Here is a 26,216-nt window from a genome sequence, read left to right as displayed (position 1 = left end):
AAGAGAAAAAGCATGAAATTGGTCGGTCTTCTAATAAATGAAATGCAATTTAACATTTTTTAGTTGGTACACGTCATGGAAGAGGGAATAAGAATTTGTAAATAACTTGTGAAAACAAATTCTGGTGGTATCAAGCAAGATGAATTGAAACTTGTAAATTAATTAGTTTTTATTAGTTGGCCTCCAAGGTCTCCAGACCTCGCACCACTAGACTATTGTTTGTGGGGTTGGTTTAAAACTGAAGTGTACAGAGTAAAAGCGGACTAATTCGACGCATTGGAAATGCTGCAGCTGCCATTAAAGAATGACATGAAACAGTCAGGAGCGCAACGAATGCTCTTCATAGACGAAGCCGAAAATGTTTAGAAGTTAATGGCAATATTTTTCAACATTTACTTATGATATCCAAACGTTCATTTATGGAATTTCTTATGAAATTTATAATTTTTTGAAATTTTATGTTTTAATTTTATTTACGCTACAACTTGTAAACAAACGAAAATCGGATAACAACATTTGAGTTTTTTTACATTTATTTTTCATGTACTCCTGAAGTTTGGCACGATCCTCCCGACTCACCCTGTACTATGTTCAAACCGAATGTAAGTACTGAAGCTACACGTTCGTACATGTATCAACTGGTAAAGTTGTCAGCGTCCCCTTCAGATAACTTTTACCGTATTCTCTGTCAATTTAACAAATCCAAAATAGAAATTTCCGTCTTAAAATTTTTGATAATCGTTACTGGTACCTACAAGGGTCGAATAAGGCTTACGTGCGCGGCAGAAGTTGGAGGACCGACGCGAAGCAGAGGGCCTCAATTCGGACAAGGGCACAGTTCTTCTTTGGCATGTGATATGTATCACGGAAAATTCGCGTTTTTTAAATCTTCCACGTGCAAGTAGAAAAATGTCACACCTACTTGTTTGATTAAATGCGGTTAAAAAATTAGTTATATCTGCTATACGGCCAGATTCAAAAAGTTACGGGCGCTATCGCAGCTTCGGGAGACGTTGCCGTCAGCTATGAACCGTGGAGGACGAAACGAGTAGTTTCCGTGTCGTGAAGACCAAGATCTAAACAGTTTCAATCAATTTTTCTTCGTAAAAACTTGATTGTTAATTTTTCGAAATGCGGCAAAACTCGGCTATAACGAACCTTCGAAGGACTCGACCCGTCCTTCATTATATACGGAGGTTCGCTACAGGCGACGAGGAAAAAAGAGCCTATTTTCGTTCCAATGAAATGCCAAATAATACAATTTTTCCTTACAGCGGATAGGTATATATATTATACAGATGAGAAAAAAAAATAACAAAAACTCTTAAATAAAATCCAGGTTTTGGTAGAAAAAAACAGATCCGTGATTCTGCTCTGCGCTTGCGCAGACTCTGCGGCCCTTCAACACCTCTTCGGTTATTTTCTTTTGCCAAAGACCGGTCGCATTTGAAAACTTTTCATTTTCCGGACACGCCATCTGTATGTGACGCGCTACGGTCTTCAAGGGAGAAAGAGCCTCTTCAGCTGTGGGAATCGAAAATTCGTCGTTTTTCTCCACTTCCTCCTCGTTACTCGGACCATTTCCATTTTCGTCATTGGTAATTATTTGAACAATGTCCGTATCACTAGGATATTCTGCAACTTTCACGTGTTCATCAATCATGTCGTATCCATTTAAGTTCACATCCTCAAAATCAAAAACGTACCGGTTCTGGCCTATTCGCTTAATACCAATGCTGTTTCTAACCTCTTGTTTTGTGATTAATTCCATTGTGCAATTATGCAAGAGGACGTTCATCTTCATCTGTACGTTTTTCCTCAACGTTGAACTCACCATGTTTAAAACAGTCGGAAATAGTCTTTTGAGACAAGTTTCTTCGGGCTAAATTAAACGATAAAATAACTTTCAACGATGAAAATTTCAATGCCACTCTTTCGTTGTGAGCATTAATTTCAGCAATAACGGTTTCACATGGGATTACCTCTTGGTCCATTGGCTGCAGGGCTGCAGGGCTGCAGTGACATCAGGAGGAAAGAAAACCAATTCGATTTATCATAAATTTTCAATTTTTGAATGCGCAGGGCAGTTATCGATAACTAATAAAATTTCTCTTTTTTTCTAGTTCATCGTCCCGAGGTCTTAGTAGTGCGGTAAAAATGTCTAACGTCATCCACGATTTCTTGTTATCTTTACAAATTTTAGATAATTTAAGTAAGTTTTTAAAGCACCTGGACGAGTCAACTAGTATGTGTTTGTGCGTCTAAATATTTGTTCCTTTGGGCCCAAATGATCGATATCGTAGACTTGGCAAGCCCCTGCTCTTGAAAAATTTGAGGGTTCGAAAATTGAAGCGTTTTGTAATTGGACATTTTTAAAGATCCGTATGTGATTAGGGTCCTTTACCGAATTATTAGTGTTACACACAAATTTACTCGTAAAAATCTTAATTGAATGCTCTACAAATTTTAAGCTGCCCCGCCAACCACCCTCGCTGTCGATTTCTCCGTTTTTATTCCAACCATAACTAACTGGTAAATTGGTCACCCTAGATTAAGCAACTCCATAATAGAACATTAATCAAGTCCTAATCTTCAGAGGTAAATAATTTGTAGTAACTTTCACGGGCATCAGTCAATTCCGAAAAAAGAACAGAACGTTAATGAGCAACGCTTATTCGGGCAGCTCATTAACGCCGAGCTCAAAGCTCCCGAACGTTAAGTATACGATACGTTACAACCGAGTGTTCGTTATATCGGAGTTTGTTACGACCGAACAAAAATACATTAATTTTATGGGGAGTTGCACGGGACTTTTTTAATCGTTCGTTATGGCGGAGTGTTCGTTACAGCCGAGTTCTACTGTAGTCGAGATCACGTAAGTCGTCCAGACCTACTGTTAGTGCTTTGGACGGTACTTGGTGGAGGACCAGTACGTTCCACGACCAGGCGTTTCTAGCTGCATTCCGTGAAATTTAGATTCTGCAACACGACCTCGAAACCGTCCCCCACTCCAAGAAAGATGTGCAATTGGGCAAAAACTGATTTATACCTCTTCATTGGTTTTTTTTTTTATAAGAAAAACATACATTTTCGTACTTTTTTGGGTAAATTTGAATCTTGCAAAAACTGTTCGACGCGATCTGCAAATATCTAAGCTCAAACCTCTACAAGTTAATGAAAACGTCATTTTCTGATTTAACCAAATTTACGTCTATGGATTAAAAAAAAAAAAAAAAGAAGCAATTTCACTCCCACGAAAGCTTAAAGTCTGGAAAATTTTCCTATCGTCAAGGTTAGATTTCTGCTCCAGTTGAATCGAATGAATGCTCAAATCAAAACCAAAGAACTCTTTTCGCGAGCTCTGGAAATCGGTATACTCATGTACCGAACGAGTCAATTTGCGGCTCAACTTAAAGATAACACTTAAAAGATATTTTTATTTCGAGGTAATCATATATCAATAAAGCCATTCTCACACCGAGTCGTCTTATCGATGACGTGTCTGAAAAATCTGTAAAATCATGTGGAAGGCCGCAGGAGGAGGAGAATTTGAAACAGCGCACCTGAAGAAACTCTAAAACTCGAACATGGCGCGGTTTTTGTTAAAATTAGTCACTCTGTATATTTTTGAAATTTCCAGAAGGCCATTATCGTCGGCCAGGAGCTCGAACCCGGGAACCTCGTCGTCACCTCTTTGAATATCCAAACTTTCCAAGATTTAAATTGTTCAAGAGTTTGAGAGAATGAAACGAATTTCCATTCAGTTGTCTCCTAACAACGAATAACAATTTAAGTGGATTACACACGATAGTGAACTAATCTCCTCGACATGAACGAAATATTTAACAAACTTCACGTAGCATGTTTTTCCACTTTTCGTCTGATTACAGGCAAATGCAAACTTTCTCTGAAACTTTCCATTTATCAGCATTAACCGTCCATTGACGACCAGGTTGCCCTTGTTTTCGCAGATGAATTTGATCAGTACTAACCTGCAACTTGTGAGCTAGTTGGCAACGTGCCAGGAAAATGAGAGAAAGGATTTTGAAAATTTATCGAACATGAAAACGGACAGGAATGTATAGATATAAGATCTAAATATTGAGTATTGAGGGTGATTCATCGCCATGAAACTGAGACGGATTGGAAATGAATAAGAATTATTCAGATTATCCGCGAAGTGTTTAGACTACTTTGGCCAGGTTGGTTGCAAAGGTTTTTCATCGTCTAGTTTCAAGGATAGTTGCAAGCAGGATGGCAGTAAAATAATGGAAAAAAAGCTTCTTGTCTCCGATTCTTGAAGAATCATAAACATTTTTAGTCATGTAAATAATTCTACTCTTCACAAGTAAACTGATTCATCTGTCACCTGACCTAAGGATGTCGACTATTCTTGCCAACAATGGAACGCTTAAAATCAGTGTTTAATTATTCATTTTATTGTTAGTCACAGTTAATGCAGCAATTTAGCTTATTACCGACGAATAATAATTCGTTTCAGACGAGGTTTCAGAATAAATTCAGTTGATCGTGACACATATTACAATTTCTAGTTTTTATACTGGTTTTCAGGATTTCCCCGGAGCCTTTGAAGGCAAAAACATCTATTGTTCAACTAATTAACGACATTCATAATTTACAACACCTGAGGACGCAACTTGAGACGCACTGACCACCGAATCGATTTCCTTCGCAGCCATCCCCCGGCGTGACAACGTACAGGGCGCGGCGCGGGAATCGAGCGTTGTTCAAACAGTGACGGAATCGTTAGTTTTTTTACGTACGTTTTGTTCTCCGTCATAACGGCATCGTCCAAAACATAGCATTCTATAATCATGAGCGGAAAATGACACCCGGCCTGTTCCCGAGCGGAGCGAGGCGGGCCTGTCAGTATCGCTCGCCCCGCCGTTTCGGCGTTTTCTGGAGCGAGCAGAGTTCGTCGAGGAGGAGGAGGAGGTCTTTTTTCACTATTGAACCTCCTGTGCGTAGATCGTTAACTCAAACGTAAAATCGTGTCGCACGCAGGAATAGAATCGTTTCGATTAATATCGAATCTGTGACGAGCTCACGCAGGACTGCGGTCGCATACCGACTACAAAACGATCATAAACGAGTACTCGATCTTCTGGCTTTTACGACGGTTCCATGGTGGCAACCGAAAGATAGTAATGAAGTGCTACGAAGGGTGAAATGCCTGCTGAAGCACAACCCTTCCATCGTAAATGGTCGAGTACTCCTCGTTCCGAAAACGGTTGGTTTCCGCGCCGGCCCCCGCACCTTCAGGAGAGGAAACCGTCGGATTTTAACTAAACTACATCGGCGAACGCTCGTGTTCCGCAGCCATTTCTGAACTCGTTAATATTCTAATAATATTATCTAAATTAATACGTATTCTTTTATTGTTGTGCCGTGTCTGCTGCTACGTCGGAATCACACGGGAAACATTTTTTAATGTTAATTTTACGAAAAAAAGTTCTTTTACATAAAAAGTTCTGCATGATCTCGAACCTGAAGGGAACTGACCAGACGTGAAATTTCGGTAGTCGTATAGCAGCTTTTTTAAAAACGTCAATTTTGCTCCAGAATTTTTTTTGTTGTTAATTTCAATGATGAACATTTATCTCTTGTTCATTGGAAACAATTTTTTCGTCTTTTAATTAATATGTTTTCGTAACAATTCAAATTTATTTGACGCAATTTAAATAGGTAATTAATGAATAACAATCATTTATTTCGCTAATAGGAAAAGACAAGGACGACCATTTGGCTACGTGCGATTGGCTACATTAGTTTTAAAGTCGCTTCATCGGTGCCTCCACATTGCCACCCTCCCTTTCAAAACACTCAGTGAGTCCTTCAGCGATTTCCTCAATAAATTAATTATCACGTCAGTGGTCATTTCCCGACGTGCTTCCAAAACCGTCCTGCGGCACGAAGCAAGGTCTGGTCCGGACCGAACTTTCTGATGCCGCTGCAGGGGCATCAGAAAATTCAGCATCAATATTCCGACACGTATCAATGGCGATTGAAACCTGTGACGGAGGGAAGCGGCGGTGCCGAGGTAATGGTGGGAATGTTTAAAACTAAATTAAACAATTCTACGTAATTACACAAATTCTTAACTTCGGCTTTTCCTATTAGCAAATTAAGTATTATTACGCATTAATTGCATAGTTGAATTGCGCAATTGTTATGAAAACGTACGTATTAAAAGACGAAAAGTTATGTTTTACAATAAACAAGAGATAAATGTGCGCTATTGGAGTGAAACGTAATAAAATTCCCTTGAGCAAAATTCATGTGCGCATGTGCTTAAGGAAGTTGGCATACGATCTCAAAAAATTTCACGTGTGACTATTGCCCTTTTGGTATAAGGGTCACGCCGAGCTTGCAAAGAATCACTTTTTTTCGTGATATTAATAACAAAAAAGCTCCGCAAGTGAATTCATGTTACGCAACACACTGTGGAATTGAGATTGAACTTTGTAATAAAAAACTTAAGCCCTTATACTTCTTCTTGTGCGTTCGGTCCCTTAAAAATCGTAAGATTTAGAAACGTTTTGAGACGTTGATAGAAACGTCTCAGAACGTTTCTGAAGACAAACTGCCTAAAGCTCTCTAAAATCGATTGCTAATTGTATATTTTTCAAATTGTCCTTCAAAAAGCGTGTTGAACTGCGTTTATTGAAGAGAAAAACAGTTAAAACCTCGATTATACATTCTAAAATTTCCTAAAAATACTCTTCAATAGCCAATAAGAAGCTCACAGAACTAACACGTGGTTAACAGAGATAAATGGCTTTCGCATTCGCATCTCAGTTTCCAAAGGCCCATCAGACACCACTGACCAAATAAACTGCTCATCGTCCGAAGTCGGTCCAAACAGTTTTTCCAGTCGTTTTGAAATTAATTAAATAAATCTCGTGCTTTTGCTGTTGGCGACCGTTTAACCAAGTTTTTGCCGAGCTTTAGCTTGAACGTGTTACTTTCACGAAATAGGGCAAACCATACGAATTTCTAGTTAGTACCGAAGTTCGTGAAACGAAACTGGTTCGTTCCAGCACGAAAATGCCACGGTACGTGAAGTGTCGCTTTTACTTTTCGGCATGGAGACATACACGCGAAAACTTGGAAAATATCTCAGGCCCGGGAGCGCGCCTTCAGTTCAACCTTCATCCAAAGTCAACGTCAAGATTGCAAGAGATAATCTTCCGAGATATACGTGAAATCCGAAGATTAAACATCAGATCGGGTTCAAACTTTGACGGCGCAATCCGGCCTTATGATAAGTCGTTATCTTGTTGCTTATAGTATCGCGTGCAAGTGCTGGAATCAACACTGTTCGGTTGGGTTTAGCGAGTACGTCCCTGCGGCTAAGGAAAAAAGATATCTCACAGTCCCTCGGCCCTCCTCACGGGGTCCAAAATGGACTCCCAAAATGGAATCCTGAAATTACCCAAATATTTGCCGAGTCGGCCGACGACTAAAATCCAACTTCCAGCATAGTCCCAAATGCCCAAACCGAATTTCCATGAACTGGAAATAAAAAGTCTCCAGGATGTCTGGCTGACGCTTTTTTTATTTAAATTAAAAGTCCTGCGAAAACGCACGATCGCCATTAACGTCACTTTTACGTTCGCCCTCCATGGCTTTTTCCTTTTGTTGTTGCGTTCTTGGAAATTTGGGAATGCGGCAAAAACCTTCGTGTTCCCCTTCGGGGACGTCGGATAAGACGTATAACCTTAAGGAAAAATCGGGACCTTTATGGGGGCCAGATTGTTGTTTCTGAACGGAATGCTCCCAGGGAATAACGTCAAATGGCATGTGTTTGTCGCATTGACAGACCATTCGGATGTCGATTCCTGGGGAAGTCCCGTAATTTATAGAATCGGGTCTCTGAAGTCGTTTCGGATAAATTTATGTTAATATTGTTGGTTTTCCTCGTATAGCCAGCAGCTCTTTGTTTGATTTGGAGTGAGGCTGTAATTGCAGAATTCCTGTGCAGCCAGACGCAAAGTCTGTTCGGGATGTAAAATCGTGATTACCGGAAGCGAACGTCCGGAAATAGACGCAGCCAATCGTAAAACAACAAAGGGATTTCGGTTTTATCGCCAGATTGATCCATGCACTGCGTACATACACCGTATCCCATCTAGTTTTATGAGTTTCGGCCAGGACCGTAATAGCTCATCCAGAAATTCGCTCCGGCTCTAGCCAACTCAAAAAATCTGGATTGAAGATAAATCGAAAATATTTTATTTATAATTCTCAAACTTCGAAAAAAAAATGAGTACTGAAAAGCAAACATAGTTTATTTCCGAATGGTTTATTTTTGAAATGCTGGATAAGGATCTGGATATTTTGAGTTATGCGCCATGCGTCTCGGCTGGAACTAAATATATCGTTATTTATAAATATCCAGAGCCTGAAATAAATTTTAATTATACAGTTGCACCTAGATGCAATCTCTGGATGGGGTACGAGAGGGTATCGTTGTGCAGCTGACGTACTTCCAGCTAGTGTATTTCAAAATTCAGGATCGAAATGTAATACGTGTACTAAAAGAAACTGAGCATTTTTTTGGTGAAATTAAGCTTCATTAAAAACGTAGTTATTGAAAATATTAGTAATCGAAATAATTTCCATAACTGTCTATGGTCCTTTGCCATTTACTGGGTAGATGATGGATGCCCTCGTGATGGAATGAAAAAAAAATGTGAAAGAATCTTCAACGTCAAAGAATCGTCGAATGAAACTGCACGGATCTGAACGAGTGGAAGTCGGAAGGAGCCAAGTCTGGAGAATACGCCGCATGCTGGATCATTTCCCAGCCTAGCGAGAAGATGAGTTTAGCTGTATGCGGACGAGCATCATCACGCAGCAATATCACTCTCCGACTTCCTTGCCCCGTAAATGGTCTTTTTTCCTCCAGAGCATCGCTTAATTTGGTCATTTGGGCCTGATGACGGTCAGCCGTAACGGTTTGACCGGGTTCCAGAAGCTCATAGTAAATGACTCCTTTACAATCCCACCAGACTCTCAGTAAGATTTTCTTGGCATGAACGTTTGGTTTTGCAGCTTTTTAAAGTCGTCGAAAATGTCAAAGTTTCGCCATTTTGCGCGAAAATCGTCACTCTTTGGCGTTTTTGACGACTTTAAAAAGCTGCAACTCCCTTATTTGTTGTTCGATTTTGATCAAATTTTCCGGATATATGAAGCAAAATCCTCTCTGCAAGAATGTTAAAACCACATTGAAAAATTTCCACCGCACAAGAAGTTTTCAAAACGGAGTTTTTTTTTAAACGCTGGAAAGCACTCTAAAAGTTCAATTTTCAAAAGTTGCTCAATTACGTAAATTGAGTTTCGGTTTGAATTTTCATTATACAAAATTTGAACAAAATCAGTCAAAAGTTACGGTTTACAGAATTTTTTTCCGGCTGTACGGACACTTTTTTGAGTGACTGTAGATCTCGAACTGCGCTGCGAAGGGGCCGTTTTTGATTGAGAACACGCGTTATGTTTCTCAATCAATGGCGGAAACAAGGAAAATGAAGAAACTTGCCCAAAAAGGCGATGTACGGAGCTGGTTTCGAATCCTAGGAAGTGGATAACCAACGCATGACAAAAATAAAGGGTACGGTAACGAAAAGGCGTATTAAATTTAAAAACATGAGCTCTCCGAATCCCTGAACCGGTTTGAAATTTAAGAAACAGTTCGTTCAGCTCATAAATCAGAGGTCAAAGAATACGAGAAAAATCGAAGAGCCGTCAAGAAGCCGATGATGAAGAAGCAGGAAGTTTAAGGTTCCCATGAACCCGGGGAAAAAGTCACCAACCGATAAAATTTGAAAACGGAACAACGACTAGCCTTCTCACACAATCTAACCCAAAGTACATTTCTCCTGTTAAATTTTTAAAAAATTATTATTTTTTTGCAAATCCAAAATCAGCATTAAATAGGGCAAAAAATGCAATCTTCTTTTGATGTTTGTTGTATCTTTTAAATATTGCTAATGTTACCGGTACATAGGTCAAGAGACGCTTCAAATGAGAGCTCTCTGAAAATTTTCTCAATCAAAAATTTTCAATTCAAAATCTATCGATTCCTTTTCGTAAAAAACGGCTATAAATTTTTTACAAAGCGGAACGCCAACTCAGTCAAATAGTATGTAAGCAATGAAAACTCTTGTTTGTTGATACGAAATTGATTTGTTTTCGATTTCTTGCTTACAGACAGTTTTTGGTTAAAAAAAGAATAAATAAATAAAAGTAATCGAAAACTGGGTACAAAATCGAAAACAAACCAATTCGCCATTAATAAACATTTTTTTTTAATTGTTTACGTGCCATCTAACCGAGTTTGTATTGCTTTCCTACCAAATTTAGACCTATTTTTCCGCGAAATTAATTGATAGATTTTGAATCACAGTGCACCATTGAATGTAGTTTTGAAGTAACTTTAATTTGAAGTGCCGCTTAACCCATGTATAAATTTTTAAAAATCGCCCATTTTGCGCTCCCGTTGAAGTGAGCAACATTTAAAAAATAAACAAACGTCAAAAGATAGTATTTTTGTCCTTTTTTAATTTTTTTTAAATTTTAAAATAATAATAATTCGCCAAAAAATTAACGGCGGATATGTAGTTTTAGAGCGTACATAATGAGCTTTCTCAAATTATGCCGGTAATTCACAAGATAATCACTTCTGTGGAGTTAGACGCCTTTTAGCCACTGCAATCTTTTCTATGGGAACCGATCATTTCATGGAATTGAAATTCTTGTCCAATTTAACACCTTGTTTGGTTATCGACGCCGTGACGTTGAACAGTGGCTAATTAGGATAAAAATGTGTTTTTTTTTCTATTTTAATTTTACGAATGGTTCAGATACCTTCGCAGATATTGAAAAAAACGCAAGTGACGAAAAAGTTTGTAAATTTGACAAGGACTTCGGGTTCCCTTAAATAAACCATTGGAGCTATTTAAAAAAAAAAAAAGGAAAAATTAAGAGTTTCAAACTGTAATTGAATTTCGCTAACAAAGCTTTAGAACACGAGGATTCATATAAATTTTTCTCTTCATTTTTCAGAGTGTATTGTCTATTTAAGTTTCCCCAATTACAACTGAATTTTCCTGTAAAATGGTATTTGTAGATGTTACGGTACTCCACAGGGAAAAGATGAGCAACCATTCGGTGGGTCATCTTATGACATCAGCAAAAATGTGCAGCAGTTAGCAAAATATTTTAAGAATAGTTCTTACCTGACTTACCCTGCATTTCTTACCATCTGCCTGATTTGTTCGTTCGGCACTGATGTCTAATGTACCCCACGCAAGAATCCACATAGGTTTTTTGAAACCGAAAAAAGTGATATGGTTTCTGGGAGTATTATGAAAATTTAAAAAATCCGTGACGTCAATTACAGTCTTCGCGAAGATTTGCTTAAAAATGGACTATTTCAAAGACGAATTTAATAGGACAAAAAGTACTAAGGCCGCATCAGCAAATTGCCTCAGATGCAAAGGCTGCTCTTCAAATACCCCGTGACGCCACTGATTTGAAGCAGAACTGGCAAACGATTAAATAACGGAAATATTTTTTGAATATTTTTCTTGGCCATGTTCCTATGCGAGATTTGTGTTTCGAACGTTTACCATTTACAGCGAGATTTATAGTCGCCATCGAAACACCCCGTATCTCCCAATATTTAAAAAAACGAAGATATAGAGTGGAAATTTCTCGCACTGCGTATTATAGGAACCTCTAAGCCTTGGTTTAAACTGCAATATATGCGGCTCAAACAAACGGGATGAATCAAGTTTGAACTTTTTCCCAGTTCATTACGCAGCAGTTTCACACATATATTATGCAGTCGGACACTGTACCTACAGACTCCGCGTGAAACATGTGGGGACCTTCTACAGAAATTTCAATATTAAATGAAACCTTTTTTACGAGGATGTTGCGAACACGAAAAAATATACAAAACGAACACTACGACAGCCAATCTCACGAAAGCCTGACCCCTCACAACAAGACCGTATCCCCATGGAGTATCCTCTTTCACTAATCCGGCGGCTAAAGCACTGCAAACACTACATCCTGAAGCGTATCCAATAGTAAATCCAAAAAGATGGCTTAATCCAAAAGGATGGTTTAATCCAAGTGTAAGGCACTTCACACTGTATATATTCCTATGGCGGAGCACAATACTAGCACTGCAGGACTGCTTATTCGGACGGACAGTCCTGGATCGCGCAGGCGCGGTTTGCGGTTTGGACACGGGTCACGCACAGAAGCACCCTCTGGACAATGGCTTGTGATTGGGGCGGCGATTTTGTGATAGATTGGTCGAAGTAGACTTAAGAGACTTACCCTAAATCTCGTGCGTGACAATCATTGTGATTTTCTTGACAATGCTTGCAATGATACAACTGAACAACGTACCTGGAAAAAATGAGAAACAATGCTTGAAAAACTTTGATTAAGTTTGAAAATAATAATAATAATAATAATAATAATAATGAGAATTAAATAAGAATAAATCATGCCCATGTAAATATTTCTTACTGAAGTTCGGAACTTCTTTTCGCGTCTGCTTGGTTTTCCCAAAGACTTTCAATTACATTAGTCAGATTCTAGGAAATAAATTTAACGACGACAAACATTATTATCTAACGCGTAAAGGTCGTATCCAAATTGAAGGTCATCCAACTTAATGGTCACAGTGTTATAAATATTTTCGTGTTGCGTTGATAATGTTGTCGCGAATGCCAAGTCCGTCATGTGGCATGTATGTACACCGTGTGCTTTTAGCAACCTCAGCAGCGTTAATAACACGGGACACACATCGTGGTTGCATGCACATAACCCGAGAAGAGTCAAAAAAAACATTCAACATCGACATTTGTCTCAGGCAAAATTAAAAAACACGAGACAATGGCATCGTGGGGGGACACACAAAACACATCCATCAACCAGCAAAAATAACAGGAAAAGTGTCTCTTTGTGTGTGTATGGGGGTGCTGTGGTAAGGGAGATATGTAGAGAAAAACATTTAAGTAGTTGTAACATCAAATTCCTTACAGAGCGCCTCTATTTTCGTCCATATTCCGAAATTCCTGAAAGCAAAAATTTTTATTTAGACAACTGATTTGACCAAACAAAGTTACACAACACCATGTCATTGTACGGGGGAAAATTGTGACGGGAGATTGATAAAGTCCTCCTAACTTGACCGAGTACCTACATTCCCAACCTCCGGTGACGCAATTAACCAACGTGGAGAACTTGGGGGAAGTGTCAAAGTCCTGTGTGTAAGTTCGCACAAAGACTTGCCCTCGCCACTTTGAATTAAATCATTTTCGCCGTGAGTCCGATTCAAAGTGGTCGCCGAAGCAATAGCGCCGCCATTCAGTCATTCATGTGACGACCGAAAAGTCGTTGACTGATTCATCGACGTTCAATGAAAAATCACGTTGTAATAATATTATTTTTAACTAATTAAATTTCCTCATGGTTCCTCTTCTATCGCGCCGCTCCGGCTTAAACAAATTTTATCATTATTTAACCACCATGCTTTTTCATTAAATCCCCCAATGTAACATCTAGCAACAGGCAGCAATGCACCCTGAAAGAGCCCCACTAATAAATCTTCCTTCACTGGCATGTTACGTGGGTGAAAAATCAATAGTATGACGTTGCCAAATATCCCAATCGGTTTCATTCCGCCAAGGCTTTCGCCATTCGTCTATCAATGCAACATCTATTTCCAGATGCATTTTGGACAGTAAAAATAGCCCGTGTTATTTACATATTATTAGATAGTAAGATGCGCGTAAGATTCAATTTGTTTACTTAAAGACCCCGGAGAACGCAACGTGATTCGGTAGTGGCGGATGAATTCAATATGGTCGCTGAAACAATGTCAAATGTCGCTGTCAATGTCAACAGAATGCAATTAGTCGTTTGACAGTCGATGACAAGAACACTGCCCCCCAGCAGACACGGTAAATTATTAACCTATATTGTTGTAAAGCATGATCATTAAAATCAGCTTCAAATCGATGTGGTTGAAGCATCAAAGGCATGCCTTTGATAATTTAACGGTTTCAGATAATGCATACCTGATTTTACATTGTTAATTTAAATTTTCGTGATTGATCTAAATAAGTATTTCGTTTGATACGTGATTGACGGGAGAATGTTCACATATTAAATAGACCTCGTTAATCTTGGGAATGTGCAAATTTGACACGCATAAAAAGGGTAACGAGATTTTCAATGGGTCCACTGACGTTTAGATTATGATGTTCTTGGTTCATACTCCTTAGAGGGCAGAAACGACCGGACAAAATGGGGCCAAAACGTTTTTACATTTTTTTTTTTTTTAACTATCTGCGGCCATTGAAACGTTCGGCCCCAGGACCGATTGAGACACCTCACATTTTCTGCTGAACAGCCCGCTGGAGGTTCGATCCGCTGGTGTCGAGTTAATTGCAAAGGTGAAGATATTCAATTATTTCAAGTTGTCAGCCTTCAAAAAAGGAAGAATTAGAAATTGCCGCGGATCATACCGTGATACCACAATACCTATAAGGTGTGCAACTTACAAGATGAAAACCAGTTTCTGAATTTTACGAAACGACATACCGACGTGACGGTGACGATGTTTAAGGCGGTGAGGAGTGAAAATGGTCAGGCGATTCCAAAACTCTAATTTGTTGAACTTTGATACTGACGAAAATATCAAACGAACTCGACACTCGAGCTAACGGAACGCGGGCCAGGCTATACGCCTCCAGTCCAGGTAACCTCATCAGCGCATCGCCTATTTCGCACCATTTGAACCTTCATCAAACTTTTCCCGATGTGAACTACCAGAAGAGATTTTTAGCTTACTCATAATTTGATTTGGAACAATGTTTTTCTCTGAAGCTTTTAACGGTGAATCTTTAAAGGTTCAAATCTATTAAGCCTATTTCTCGAAGATAAAACAATAAACAAACATAAAAGTCAATTTCATCAACACGTAGTCCAACGGAATGTTTACGTGGGAATACTTAAATATCTATACATATATATATATATATATATGTGTGACTTTTGAAATGATTATCTACGTATTGTTAAATCATTTCAATTACAGCGATTGAATCTATTTTTCAGGGTATACTTTACATTACTATTGAAGATTTAAATAAGCAAAAAAAAAAAAAAAAAAAAAAAACTGAAAAAAAAAGTTACATATAGGACGAGAGGCAGTTTATACTCGCAGCAGAATTTTTTTTTTTTAGTTACAGAGTATCGAAGATACACAGGGTGTTCTATTTAAAGCTGTGATTGGAGGTTATTCAAGAACGGTATGTTGTATGAAAAAGGTTTAAATAAAAGTTGTGTGGTAAAGAGAGGGACATGTCATCAAGGTAATGACTATTAGCCTAAACGTCGTTTTAAGGTCATTTCAAGGGCAATTAATTTTTTAAGTGGCAACCCGGTATTTTTTTTTATAGATCCTTGTAAACTTAAAAAAAAACGAATATCTTTTATTTAAACAAGTTTTTTAGACGTTTTGCTGCAGAGTTATCCTTGATTTTTGTCCAATTTTTTAAATAGACGAAATTATGGCATTTTTTTTACATAAGTTCTGTTTAAAACTCAATATAATCCTTCTCTCTGAACAAAAAAAAATATATTTCCATGAAAAAAAATTCTCAATGTCCTCTTGTTACGGTGTGCCTTATAACAAGATCCAAAAGAAATCGGTATTCTTTTTTCGACAATCAATCTGATTGTTTTATGATATTCATAACGATTCAAAAATTATTCTTTTCATTTCAAAATTCAACAATTGAAATGGATCGGTATACTTCGGATGAAAAATTAGAAATTGGGGGAAAATGGTTTTAATTTATGGAGAGGCTGGAAGAAGTGCTAGTCGGACAGTAGAACTTTGTGCTGAAAGATGTCCCGATGGAAGAGGTCCCTGTTGGACGACTTTTAACGGTGTCATTAAACATTTCAAAGAAAGGAAAAAACGTAATCGCTCCCGAAGCGCAACGCATGAAGACGATCAAATAGCAGTTCTTGTCTTCGATCCCCATTTAAGTTGTCGTCAAATTGCTGCTGACTTGGGAATATCAAAGACAAGTGTCCGAAGAATTTTGAAGGTGAATAAATATCATCCTTATCACATTTCTTTACATCACGAACTCGATGGAACTGATTTTGAAAACCGACTCAATTTCTGTAATTTGGCAAGACCGCAATTAAATCAAAATGCAAATTTCCTCTCCAACGTTTTGTTTTCGGATGAATCTACATTCATAAAACATGGTACAGTGATTCGCCATAATCTGCATTTTTTGGAGAGCTGTAAACCCACACTGGCTTGAGAAGTTCAACGTCAAAGACCATGGTCGGTGAATGTATGGTGCGTTATTATTGGGGATTGAACGTTTAATTGAACCTTCCTTCATTGAAGGAAACTTGAATTGAGAAATGTACCGCAATTTCTTGCGTAATAATCTGCTGGAATTGTTAGAAAATGTTCCACTTGCGATTAAATTGATGATGTGGTATCAGTATAACGGCTGTCCAGCCCATGTTTCCATATTGTCTTGTGAGGTCCTGGATGAAATGTATCCAGATCAATGGATTCAACGAGACGGTCCAGTGAATTGGCCTCCCAGATCGCCTGATTTGACCTCACCAGATTTTTTCCTCTGGTGCTTTTTAAAGTGCAAATTTTCTGCAGAACTACCAACAACTGCAAACGACGGGAAAAGGAGAATTGAAAATGCCTGTAAGTTGATAAACAGGAAGATGTCGCGCAGAGTAAACAGTTCTTTTTGAACAAGAAGTTGAGACATGTTCGGAGCAGGAAGAACATTCTTTGAACATTTGCTTCCACGAGTTTTTCAAAACAGGATTTGAAATTAATTTGCCAAATTAAAAAAAAAAACCCACCCTGTATATATATTTTTTAATAGATAGACGGATTGTTATGAGCTTTACACAGCACGTGCATTGCAAAACTCTTAAAAAAAAAAGTGCAATAATTTCAACTATATCGAAAAATGAACAAATATCAAGGCTAAGTCTGCAGCAACGCGCCTAATGAAAACATTGTTCAAATAAAAGATGTTCATTTTTTGAAGGTCTACAATAATCTTTAAAAAAATACGAGATTGTCATTTGGAAAAAAAGTTGCCCTTGAAATGACCTTAAAACGACATTTTGGCTAAAAGTCACTGTCTTTGTGACATGTCTCACTCTTTACCAGACAACTTTTTTCCCTACAACATACCGTTTTCGAGTAATCTTCAATCGCAGCTTTAAATGGGACACCCTGTATGTACAGAATGACGCAAATATATGAAATAAATTCGTTACATCCGAAATGGGCGGCACTTGACAAAAATCCTAAGACACGTCTAGTTTAATTTTCAAACAAACATTTTAGAGACGTGACGTCACCAGGGTGAACGTAATGATGTAATCGAAAACTTTTTTTTTTATATAAATAGGGGTTCTCATCGGTTATTCAGCAGTATAATTATTTTTGCCTCAACTTTTAAGTGAAAAAGTTTATTTAGCAAAATTGATTAATTGTATGACATCACAACTGCTGGTAGTACAGCAATTGCGCAATGCGAAATCCGGGCAGTAAATTTTTTTCCAATTTTTTTCTTTATCTGCGAGGTTCGTTGAGAAATCTCCGTTTTGAGGCGCGCCTTCACCTCTTCTAAATTGTGTGGCCGATTTTTTAAAATTTTCCTCTTCAAGCATCCCCCACCGAAAAATCTGACGGGGTTAAATCGGGTGATCGTGTCGGCCGTTGATCGATTTTCCTCCTCCTACCAATCCATTTAACTGGGAAAACTTTACTTAAGTAGATCCATGTAGCAACGGCCTAGTGGGGAATGCCCCAAACTGCGGAAGCCGCAAATCATTTCTATTCGAAAATTGCTAATTGAGTCATGGCAGTACATAACTCTGAAGAAATTGAAAATATCGAGCATTAGTTGATTTTTTCGAAAAAAGTAAGGTCCCCTGATCTGAACGTTTATAATTCCGATCCCGGCATTTACCTTTTCGGGATATTGCGTGCTAGACACCTCCATCCAGTAGGGATTTTCACGTGCCCAGTATCGGCATATTTTTGGCGGGTTACCCGATCGTTGAGCAAAAAGGTAGTTGTCTGGAAAAATGACCTTTGCTAGAAAGCTCTCATCTCTGTTACAACGTCCATGAGGTCTCGCAGAGACCGATTCCACTACTTTAGTCATGTTAACACCTCCTGGACCAGATATACTTTGTACGGATCCAACTTTTTCTTTTTTAGCGCTCGAAGGTTCGTCGCATGGTGTCAATTATCATCCAGTGATTCTTATCTTGAACTGATATGAGGTTTTGTGAAAATGCAAAAAACACGTCAAATTTTTTATCTTCGGAAATTGATTTTTTGCCAGTTTCGAGGAAAACTTTAACATTGTCGGTATTGCGAAATTTCCACTCAATTTTTCCAATTGATGATTGTGAAACAGGTTCTCGGTTAGGGAACTTAGCAGTAAATAAATTACACACTTCTGTTAGAATCTCAGCTCTATCTCCATAGTCGATCATCATTAAAATTTCAATTTGTTCATTTTCTGTAAGCTTCATTATTGGATTAATTGGTGTAATATCTTTATGAAAATTATAGTATTTTACTCGAAGTACATCAACTAATAAATGTGAAATTGGAATGCTGCTCTTTTATCACCCTGTCTATCAGTAGGCGGTAGATATAACTTTTTTCGGTATTTTTAAGTGTTTTTAAGAATTTCTTGTTGTGTCGTAAAGTTGAACAATATTACTAAATAAAGTATTTTCATTTAAAAGAGGAAAATTACAGATATTATATCTATTATATAATTACATCTAATATATAATTATATATATTATAGCTATTATAACCACATAAATATAAAATAAATTGAGAACAAAGTAATTATTTTGCCGAATAGGCGATGAGGAGACCTTAAAAAAAAATCGTGTCACATGACTACTACTTATATTTTAAAATCTTCTCGTTTACGTCATTACATGCATTCTGTAATATTGACTAGAATGAAGCAACTTAAAAATTTAAACAGGGGTGTTTTAGGATTTTCGTCAAATGCTGTCCATTCATATATTATGAATTTATTCCGCACATTAACGCTACACTGTGTACAATATGATGTGATATTTCTTTGGGGGTCAAAAAGTATTTTTCAAATTCAAACCTTTTGTGGTACGTCACTGGTTCACTATTTTCAAAAAATTGAATTTCTAATCAGATCTAGAAATTTGTTGGTGTTGTGTGTCTTCTTCTAACAGTGCACACAATTCCGCTGCAAGAAGTGTATCATACAAATTATAAAAAAGGAGATAAACAGTACAATATAGTATTTTTTCATAGTAATAGTTTATCAGAGTTTGTTGCCTATCTGAAAGTCCACATTGAGACCGCTATAGACGTTTTATGTCCGGAGATTACTTTAAAATAACTCTCTAACAAGGAAAAATGCATGGGACAAAAATATCTCAAGGTTACTGAGAGCTATTTAATATGTAAATAACAAATAGAGCAAAACTAACTGAGTATAAACTGACTCATCCTGTATATTTCATAATCAATAACAAATGTAGATAGATATACATTTGTGGAATTCAATATAATATAATATGTCATAAAAAAGTGACCATTATATTATATTACACTCTATAATTAAAAAATTGGAAGCAATTTATAAATCAAGTACACAATGTAACAATACCATAATGTTATAAAGGTGTGTTATAAGAAGTGTAATTATATTTGTTATTATGCGTCGTTAAACAGGACCGCATTGGCTGCATTCATCAGAACAAAGTGTTTATTTTAGTGAATGCGGCCATTATACCTATACATGCGGTTTGGCTCGGTACAGCGAGATACAATACAAATCCAGTAGATTTCTGTAATTACGTGTAATAATAAAACATAGGAAGTTCTGAAAGTATTATTTATTACATAATTTTTTTATTTGCTTGCATGGACAAGCACATTTTCTCTATGAATTGGACAATTACTTGAAGGAATCTCAAATGGAAATCTTCAATTTTATCTGGGACTTGAAATTTCAAAATCAGCAACAAATGCGACGATTACAGCTCCGCGTCAAAATTTCATTTTTGGTACCGTTTGAAGCTTAAAACCTCTTTACTCTCGATGCTTAACTGAAATCTATTTAGGTTAAGGTTTTGATTGCAATCTTGCCGTTCCGAAAATTAACACAGAGACGTGCGCTGATTTTGCACTTCTTTATAAAGGCAAAGAATTCTAAAAAATGAGATTAATACCGTTTAGTTAAATTTTTTTAATCATTGGCGCGAGACGACTTTTAAAAATATCAAGATGGGGACTGAGAGACTGATCTGGGGCAACGCCACTTCTCATCGCAAAGAGTAATTTAATTGACGTTCTTGTACATGAAGTAATGTAAATCAAAGCTATTCCGGTTTATGCTGAGCAATTTTTCAGAATATCAAGATGACACCCGCTTTATCAAAAGAACCACAGAAGTAATGCGATTCCTTTGAGAGGAATTCGACGCATTTTAAACATTCGTATCAACATCAATTTTGTGCATTATTGCTAATCATTTTCCATGTGGCGTACGAAAAAACTTCAATTTTCTAAAACCACTTCGTGATTTATAGCAAAAATTCCTGCTTATTAAAACGAAGGTCAAAACATAAATATAAACAAAGTAAAAGGCAGGCGCTCTACATGATATATTAATTGATTATTATTGCAGGAAAATGTTCTTGGAAGGTGGAAGAAGTTCAAACCCCAACGCGACAGAGCACTTCGATTCCGCTTTTGACCCTGACTCTCACAGACACTATCAGATTATTTTCTTAACAATTTATCAATCATGAACGAGATTATTACTTTCTGATTAGATATGAACTATATACAAAAAAAAAAAAAAAAAAAAAAAAAACGCAAGTTCCTATTACATATTCCGATATCCATGTCACAGCTATATCTCGGATAAGTTATTTATATACAAGTAGTTGCTTGGTGTTGCCCAAGGTACAGTCATGCTGCCTCGATTTGCATTGCACGTTCTCGCCTTGGAGAAATTAATTTCGCAATAAAAACAGCCTTTGTTCTGCAAAATAAAGACATTTCAATGCAGTTCAATAAGCCAAAGATTAAAAACAGATAATAAATAAATGTAACGCCATGACTTGCGTTCGGTACCTCAGTAACGGGATTGGTTCTGCGTTAATTAAAAAACGTGGGCAAGACATTTGTGGTACTTCTGAAAGAAAAAAATTAATCACTCTGTTGGAAATTGGACGCAGCATTGCCACCGCCCTGAACAGCACTGATCCTGCCCCCACCCCTCGGTGGCCCTGGCAATTCCTGTTTTGCAACACCGCCTACGCGTTTTACTCCGAAGGGAGCAAATGGGAGGAGGGGGCGGGCAAAACACAGGGACCTTTCGAGCAAAGGGAGAGGGGGGGGGGGGGGGCAAACGAAAGTTTTGTGCGGAACAAGTTTTGGGCGCCCGGTTCCCGGGCGGTTGGAAACTTTCCTGCGGGGTTGTCGATTTTCGTCTGGGCGAGAGGATGGCCGCAATGTAATTAACAGGGTTTTAATTGCGGAATTTCGCGAATGCGGTTCTTCTACAAGGGGATGCGAGGTTTTGCTCGCGTTGGGCACAGACGACAGGCGCTTGTGCCAAAAAGAGGAAAAACGTGGTCGTGCATTAAACTTTTATCTCTCGAAAGTCGTAAAAGCTGAATATCTCGAACACTCGGGCCGCACATAAAAGACATAACGTTACTTTAGCCGTTTCACCTACAGATAAAATCCTTTTTATAGGCCGGCTTTACATTAACAGAATCCGAATAGCGCTGCGTTGCCACGTCCACGCTCTGCGACGTTGTCGATGTTGCGTTAAAAAGAAGGGAAATTCGACGTTTTGTGAGTGCCCGTGAGACGCCGGCCGGATGTTAAAATAAATATTTCCCTATTTGTTCAGTTTGTTTTCCTAAGCACATTTTCAAAACTTCTTCGATTACTAAAATGTTAAAAGTTATGCCAGAAGCACTGCCTAATGGGCGAAAATTTATGTACGTAACATTCCATCGACAGAAATATTTGGCTTAGTTTATCTTATCCCAGCTGTAACGGTTTTCAACATACAGGGTTTTTCGACGAAAAGTAGCCACCCTCAGAATCTTTCTAAACCACATTTTTGTTTGAAAATTGCCAAAACAGTAAGAGATATCTTTTTACTCGAAATCCGAATTTCTGTCGTCAACCCTTCAAACGTCATAGCCACGCCCTCTAAATTTCCAAATGGCACCATGCCATGTGCGACACATCATGGCAAAAGTTACTTCATAACGAATGCATTCTACCATTCATTTTGCGTATTCGCATCAGCTGAGAAATAAACAAATTAAAAACTATATGTGTTTATTTTGGTTAAACTGCTGATAGTAGTAACGATGCTTTTCTTCCATCTTATGAGCTTTTAGTTCGTTTTGAAATGAAAGTGTCGACATGATTTACACGACGGCCGAAAGGATCGAAATTGTGCGTTTTTATTTGAATAATAACGATCATGCGCACACGTTGCATCTCGTATATTCAATGAAATTCATCCCGATACATTTATACGTCATCAATATGTTTTAAAGTTGATGAAAAAATTCATTGATACTGGATCAGTGGTAAACAAAAAACATCAACCAGAAAGACAAATTATTAATGAACCTTGTTGAAATTGCTGTTTTGGGACACGTTGGATAACAATCAGTCTTTAAATCAACTCTCTTTCTCTCTCTCAGGCATCGGGAGTTTCAACAAGCAGTGCAGAGAGAATTTAAAAAAACCGCAAATTTCTCCCATCCACGATTAAACTTGTTCAAGAACTACACGGAGGCGATTAATGATCGAATTCTACAGCTCTGCGAAATTACGTCTAATAATCTATTGAATAACGTGAACTTGTATAATATGTGTCTCAGCGATGGGTGGATGTCTTTTTGTAACGAAAGGTGTTGATCAGGCACGAATCCGCATTTGTTTAGAGAAACCCATACCTAGTATCCACAGAAAGTTTGGGCAGGTATTCAAGGAGATCACATATCATTTGCCAGTTTTTTTTGAAGGTAGAATGAATGGCGCTTCTTACCTTAAGCTTCTTGACACCACTATTAATCCACTCATAACAGAATTACTAAAAAATGGCAAAAATTTGCTTAAAAAAGAAGTTATTTTTCAGCAGGATAGTAGTGTACCTCCTCACTATGCGGTTCCCGTTCGAGAATCTTTGGATAATCGATTTCCTAGACGACGGATTGGAAGACGTGGTCTTATCGAATGGCCGGCTAGAACACCCGACCTGCATCCGTTGGATATTTTTTTATGAGCGCATTTGAATTCCAAAGCGTGTGCAAGACAGCCATCCAATATTGAAGATCTTAGGCAAAGAATAAAAGAAGAATGTCGACGATTGACACCACAAGTTCTTGCAACGTTCGTGCTCTCTTTCACAATCGTCGTCTGTATTAATGTGTAGAAGTTAACGGAAGTCACTTTGAACAATTACTTTAATGGTAATTGCTATTATTCGGCAGTTTAACCAAAATAAACACGAATAGTTTTTAATTTTTTCATGTCTCAATTTCATACGAATACACAAAACGAAAAGTAGAATACATTCCTTATAAAACAACCTTTGCAACGATGCGCCGCACATGATATGGTGCCATTTGAAAATTTAGAGGGCGTGGCTATGACATTTAAAGGGTTGATGACAGAAATTCGGATTTTATGTAAAAATATCTATCTTTTGCTATTTTGCTGACATGTCTTGGCAATTTTCAACCAAAAAATAATTTAGAAAGATTTTAAAGGTGGTTATTTTTCATTGGAAACACTCTATGTACATATTTATAATTTGTCGGTTACGCCAATTTTTTCCAATTTGGCCTATCTTTGACTTGCTGCAACATTTTTTCACTAACCATTTTTGACATATTTAACATTTTGACATGAGGACGCTCAGTATAATAAATAAATTATTTCTTAAATATACAGGGTGTTTCTTAATGTGGTAAAAAATGAAACAGATGAATCATGAGCTTATTTTAAGATAAAAACTTCGTATAAATGCGTGTCCTAAATTGCTTTCATTCAGATTTACAGGGTGTTGAAGTTTAATTTTTTTTCCATTTTCATTAATTTCTGTTATTTGTATATATAATTAATTCAAAATAGGTAACAACAATCATTTTAACTTTTACGAAAACGAATAAACTGAAATCATTATTATTTAAAACATTCTTTTTTTCGTAATCGCTCTCAACATTATCCATTAGAACTTTTTCATGACATTTTTAGATTTTATTCATTAACGTCATTTAATTTTTTATGTCTTTTATTAACTTTTTTGCCTCTTAATTTTTTTTATGAGGAACAATAGTTTAAGAGATATTTGCAAAAAAACCTAAATGGATATAAAATAGACAAAAACTTAAATACACATCTCTAAACGTATCCGAGCTGGAAAAATATTTGAAAATCTGTGAAAAACTTTAACATCCTGTATGTTCAAGGTGATTTTTTCATGGGTCTATGGAATCTAGGCAAAACGCTAATAGATAGATCGTGTTCGATTGGCAATTGACATTTGATTGTGGGTTTGTTTCATAACTAATTTGATGCACTTTGGACATACAGGGCGTTTTTTTTTTTAATCTTTCCATTTGATATGACGTTGTCTGAATATTATACAGTTATGTAGCCAAATAGAATTGTTCCTATTTTTATACGGTTTTTAAACACATTTGTAAAGTTGTTTTTTAAATGAGACATCTTGTATATTATTGCTTCATTGGACAGGTCTCTTTTAGTTGATTCCAGTGATATAACGCACTTGTGATAGTTTCTACGAAATTAATTAAAAATGAGCGTTTCCCATAAGCTGGTTAATTTTAATGTTTATAAAAATTCAACAATAAAGCTGGCCATAAAACACAGAAATCGAGCGACCTGGACCTGTGTATTGATTAAAAATAAAGTATTTATATTGGTAGTTTAAAAAAAGGAGTCTCATAAATATGGACTAAAGGAGTATAGGGGGAACTGACAGGCGTTCGCTGAAAATTTTTGCCATAAATAACTGGCTGAAACTGCATAATTTATGGTGTTTGACGTACTTCCATGCAATATTGCCATTAAGCAAATGAAAATTATAGGGAGAGGCTCCAGACAAGAATGTAATGATAGCGTGAACCCTGATGTGAACACAGTGAAGCCAGTTTTATTAAATTTTATTACAGAAATATTATGTTCAATAAAATTTATCAACCAAAATATAATGGAGAATTCCAGCACCTGCACCAGCTCACACTCAGTAAGCTAATGTGCCCGGAGGTCTTAGTGAAAGATATTTAAATCTGTTTTAACACGTCACCAAACGTTATAATGAAACAAACATAATCAAGAGTTAGACATGTTGCCGTATCATCACTGCAAGCCCCCAAATTCGCCATTAGTAATTGATCGAAATTTAGAGCTGTTCTTTGAAATTTTCATATCAATTAGTTAAATATTGTAATAAATCAAAAGTGGATACTCATAATCAGTTCATAATGCAACAATGTTGCAAACACGTGCTTTACAACAGCATTTTTTATATCAACAACAGAACAACGAATCTTCATAAAATTCGCACAACCATGAAAAATTCCCTCTAAGCCCATAAAACGTAAGAATAAAAAGGTATTCCCTCCTCGTTACACCAAAAGGGCATAAATCCCCACACTGCAAATAATAATAAACATTGAAACCCAAAACTGATTAACCCATAATAAACTTTATGTTTTGCTACTAATTTCGAAACAAAATCAGTTTTAAACATTGATAAAACAACGGTCATAGCCATGGCACCTTGGACAGCAGTAGTTTCGATACTTCATAGAATTAGTGACGTCACGCAACCTGACACAGCTGCTTACATAACAATGCGATGTTGCCGGGCGGGCTTGCGACCGGGGTCGACGGCGTTGCCAGCGTCGCAGCAAGGCGGAACGAGAAAATTTATTCGAGAGAGTTGCCGGGTACGGCCTTGTTGCCCGATTGTGAAGGATATACAAATACGTGGAAGACAAGAATG

At 37.3% G+C, this 26,216-nt stretch overlaps 1 protein-coding gene across 8 annotated transcripts in view; it reads right to left on the bottom strand.

Moving 5' to 3' along the window:
- spen (split ends) overlaps nt 1-26,216 on the bottom strand; it is a 76,456-nt gene that overhangs the window by 39,799 nt on the left and 10,441 nt on the right. For 5 of the 8 annotated variants that reach the window (XM_066297317.1, XM_066297315.1, XM_066297316.1 and 2 more), the window contains exon 2: nt 12,376-12,447. The exons of 2 other annotated variants lie outside the window; for them this stretch is intronic. In XM_066297317.1, the coding sequence (XP_066153414.1) occupies nt 12,376-12,447 (72 nt within the window). Of the gene's footprint in view, nt 1-12,375; nt 12,448-13,086; nt 13,117-26,216 lie in introns of those variants that run through there. One more of the 8 variants, XM_066297320.1, reaches the window with a different exon arrangement.

The sequence above is a fragment of the Euwallacea fornicatus genome, chromosome 28, assembly GCF_040115645.1.
Source record: "Euwallacea fornicatus isolate EFF26 chromosome 28, ASM4011564v1, whole genome shotgun sequence".
NCBI lineage: Eukaryota > Metazoa > Arthropoda > Insecta > Coleoptera > Curculionidae > Euwallacea > Euwallacea fornicatus.
Note: the sequence above shows the minus strand (reverse complement) of the source record. Positions and strands in the feature narration are given on the sequence as shown.